General features: G+C 38.9%; 1 protein-coding gene across 1 annotated transcript; it reads left to right on the top strand.

The window, feature by feature from the left end:
• Positions 1–554: 554 nt before the first annotated feature.
• On the top strand, positions 555–3,197 carry LOC107601809 (homeobox protein MSH-C-like). Its single transcript, XM_016294108.1, has 2 exons — positions 555–1,136; positions 1,697–3,197. The coding sequence occupies exons 1-2, from the start codon at positions 731–733 to the stop codon at positions 2,110–2,112; spliced, it is 822 nt and encodes a 273-aa protein (XP_016149594.1). The 5' UTR covers positions 555–730; the 3' UTR covers positions 2,113–3,197.
• Positions 3,198–3,603: the final 406 nt, after the last annotated feature.

The raw sequence follows: 3,603 nt of genomic DNA on the forward strand, positions 1-3,603 counted from the left end.
AGCGAGATGTTTGTGCCATTAGTTAAAAGCAACTTTAGATCTCGAAACGCTTACATTTATTTGAATACATAATAACAGACTATGCGATTTAGAATTTAAATTTAAAAAGAGCAACTTAAAAAAACTTTATTTATGGAATCACAGGCCTTAATTTTAGTGGGCTATAGGTACACATTCAATAAAAACCCTTAAAAGTATATCCCACATGCGTTATAAAAACGTTTTCCACTATCTCCACTATACAGCGCTTTTATTAAGAAAACTCCCAGAAATCGTGGACGAATAGGCCAAGGAAGTGGTTTGTTTCGCTGTATGTTTTCAATAAGAGTTGAGTTAATGAGTACGGAGGCCCGCTATACAGACATCCCCTCTGGTTAATTGCAACAAAACTCCTCAAATGGCTCCTTGCCTCCAAGACTGGAGCCCCCAGAGCAATCAATAAACCACCTCGGCAAGACAAGTATGATTAACCATGCAACATTTCTTTCAAAATCATTGTGACGTCTCAAAGAAACTGGTTTGACCAATCAGGACGAGCACGCGGAAAGTCATGTGGGTGAAATGTCAAGCCGATTGGAGGGCGGCAGGGAAAAAAGAGAACTTTTGGAAGTTTATAGCTGCGAGTGCGCTCTGCTTGGAGAGTGAGGCAAGCGTCGCAAGCGCGCGACGGCAGAGGGGAAAGGCACTGGTGGACGAGTAAAATTCAGGACGACTCGCATATTCTTATTGTATGGCCCCTTTATCATCCATGATGAATTCTTTTCAAGAGCCACTCTCTCAAGAAGGAAAACTACAGGAACGCAAAAGCGCGGACAAAGAGGAGGCTCAAACCAACGATAAAGCGACTGTCAAAGGATGTAAAGGCAAGGCGCTGAGTCTTCCGTTCAGTGTGGAATCGTTAATATCAGACAGAACAAGCACACGGACTTTATACACATCATCTGAATCTGGTATTATAGCTCCGACATCCGGTGGAGATGAGCGGCTGAGGCTCTCGCCCATGACTCTTTACGCAGATAAGATCCCAGTGGAGAGCGTCTCCAACCTATCCGACTGCAAGAGAGGAGATATGGAAGAACTAAATGACAAGGGACAGTCCGGCTGGTTTCAGACACCCTCGTACACTTCTCCGCCAAGTGAGTGGTTCAGCAGGGAAACCTGTCAATAATGTGGCATGATGATGCATGACAGTTATAAACATGTATGTTTTACATAGGCTAGGCTATAGTAAAACGCAGATAAAAATACCAGGAAAATCGAGCAATATGTATAGGCCTATTATATTTAATCAAGCTCGTTTCGATTTAAAATTAGATTTGTGTATAAAAATGTAAAGAATGTGAGGTGTGGAGAGGAAGAGCCTGATGTCATCAAAGAGTAGCTAAAATAGTTGACCAGCTACGTCTGCAAAGACTAGTTGCAAAAAAACGCATTCCAGTTCAAATTAAGACAGTTTAGTGGATCGATTTGAATTAAAAACAGGCTATATTTCCGTATCTGTATGTAGACATTTTAAGATTAACCTGATTTCGCACATAATGCAATATGCTCCTCATAATGCTGAAAATAAACGTGTGGCTTCGGCAGAAAAAGTAACTATCAAGGCAATGTAATATAATTAGGCTACATTAATGTAATATCACTGTAATATAATTTGTCAAACTAATCAGTTCAATGTTTTGTTATTTGTTCGCAGGGCGCTCAAGTCCACCTCCGTGTACCCTCAGAAAGCATAAGAACAACCGAAAACCGCGGACCCCCTTCACCACCTCGCAGCTGCTCGCTTTGGAGAGGAAATTTCGTCAAAAACAGTATCTTTCTATTGCAGAGAGAGCGGAATTTTCCAATTCACTCAACCTCACTGAGACTCAAGTTAAAATCTGGTTTCAAAACAGGCGAGCGAAGGCAAAACGACTACAAGAGGCCGAACTAGAGAAATTCAAACTTGCAACCAAGCCATTATTACCTGCGTTCGCCTTTCCGTTCCCCCTCGGAACACACGTTGGTTCTCCGCCCCTCTACGGACCGTCCAGTTCCTTTCCTAGACCTGCGTTACCAGTCCCAGGACTTTTCGGCGGGCCAGTGACCTACGGAATGTATTATCTGTCTTAACCATGTGAGCACGTCCTTCAGTTCACCGTTTGTATGCTGCGGTTCTGCCAGTCAGAAGACGAGTGAAATAAGAGCAAATATGTTTTGTCTAAAGAACTCTACAGCAATTTAAAAGAAATTATTCTTGTGATCTACAGTTTATTCCAAAAGTAAGAGTCCACAAATTGGCTTTAAAAGTGCAATGAATCTTCCCTGAATATTTTATCTTGTATTAGGCCTATAAGCACACTATAAGATAACACGCTATGTGGCTAATTTTTCTTAGTCTCAGAGAAAATAATTTCCAAGAGATTATTTCTACTGAGGGCACCGCCGATTTGGCAAGTGTCTAGATCAGCATCACTTGTTGATGAGTGAGTGATGCGCTAGAAAACACCTAGTGTGCTCTGAAATGTGTACATGGTCTGCACCAGTTCCAACAAAGCTCTTAGATTAAAGAAAATCCCTTATAATTATTACTAAGGTTTTTTCTAACTTAAAGAGCTTGTTACGACTGACAGACGAATCATAAAGTAAAAATAAAAAAACTGATTACAGTTCAATTATATGTCTTATGACATTGCTACTTTCCATTACTTGGCTATAGGCTGCCAAACTCGGGCCTAAATGGATAGTCAATGTGAGCCTTTTTAAAACGAATACGTGCATTTTCACGCAAACCAAATATATTGTAGCATATTACAAAGATTGTACCCAGTTAGCTACAATTTGCGAAATATACACTGCCAGGTCCTTAAGTATTTTCTTTCCTTTTTTTCATTAATTGGACAGGCTACCCGGTTTTAGGTTGAAATAGGCTACGTGGCTTGTCATTCTGTTGGTCTTTATTGAAGAGGAACTAGAGGCAGAGACAACCAGCATCGTCCTTTATACCATCATTTTACTAAACTTTTCCTCCCAAACGTTTTTACATGCCCTTGGATAGAGGATTTTTTGGCCTGTTTATTGATTTTTCGCCTGTTTAGCCATAATCCCTTCAGTAGACTACATGTATGCTAGGTTGTAGACTAAGATTAATGTCTAGATTTTTATTATTGTAAATACACGTATATATTACAGATTTTGCATTCCCCATTTAAATAAATTACAAATAGGATTGCTGATATTTATACACTGTGTTTACATTTATCTTCTGTAAATTATTGTATATTTTATATGTATATACAAATTAGAAAAATAATCTTTTGCATTAAAAAATAAATCTCAGAGACTGATGTGTACAATGTTATTATTTATAAGTTTAAAAACACAAACTTTTAATTCAGTAATCCTCCAGATGATTTTTTTTCATACATAAACCTAAATAAAATGTCTAATCGATGCGCTACGCAAATCGCTTTTGAGATTTGTAGCCTCGGTTGCTCCATGTATTAAATTGTTTCGGAGACCGACGATAAACGTTTAATTTAGGCTAATAATCAGCGCTGAACGGACAACAATATTAATTTCCAAGACACGAAGATGCTAGGCTACTAATAATACATAAAAAAA

Source organism: Sinocyclocheilus grahami, unplaced genomic scaffold (assembly GCF_001515645.1).
Source record: "Sinocyclocheilus grahami isolate Dianchi unplaced genomic scaffold, SAMN03320097.WGS_v1.1 scaffold313.1, whole genome shotgun sequence".
Taxonomy (NCBI): Eukaryota; Metazoa; Chordata; class Actinopteri; order Cypriniformes; family Cyprinidae; genus Sinocyclocheilus; species Sinocyclocheilus grahami.

What these genes read in the sequence shown, in the direction of transcription:
- LOC107601809 (XM_016294108.1), top strand. Translation starts at nt 731, where the DNA reads ATGGCCCCTTTATCATCCATGATGAATTCTTTTCAAGAGCCACTCTCT. An exon ending in CTCGTACACTTCTCCGCCAA is followed by an intron (nt 1,137 to 1,696) that starts GTGAGTGGTTCA and finishes ATTTGTTCGCAG; the next exon opens with GGCGCTCAAGTCCACCTCCG.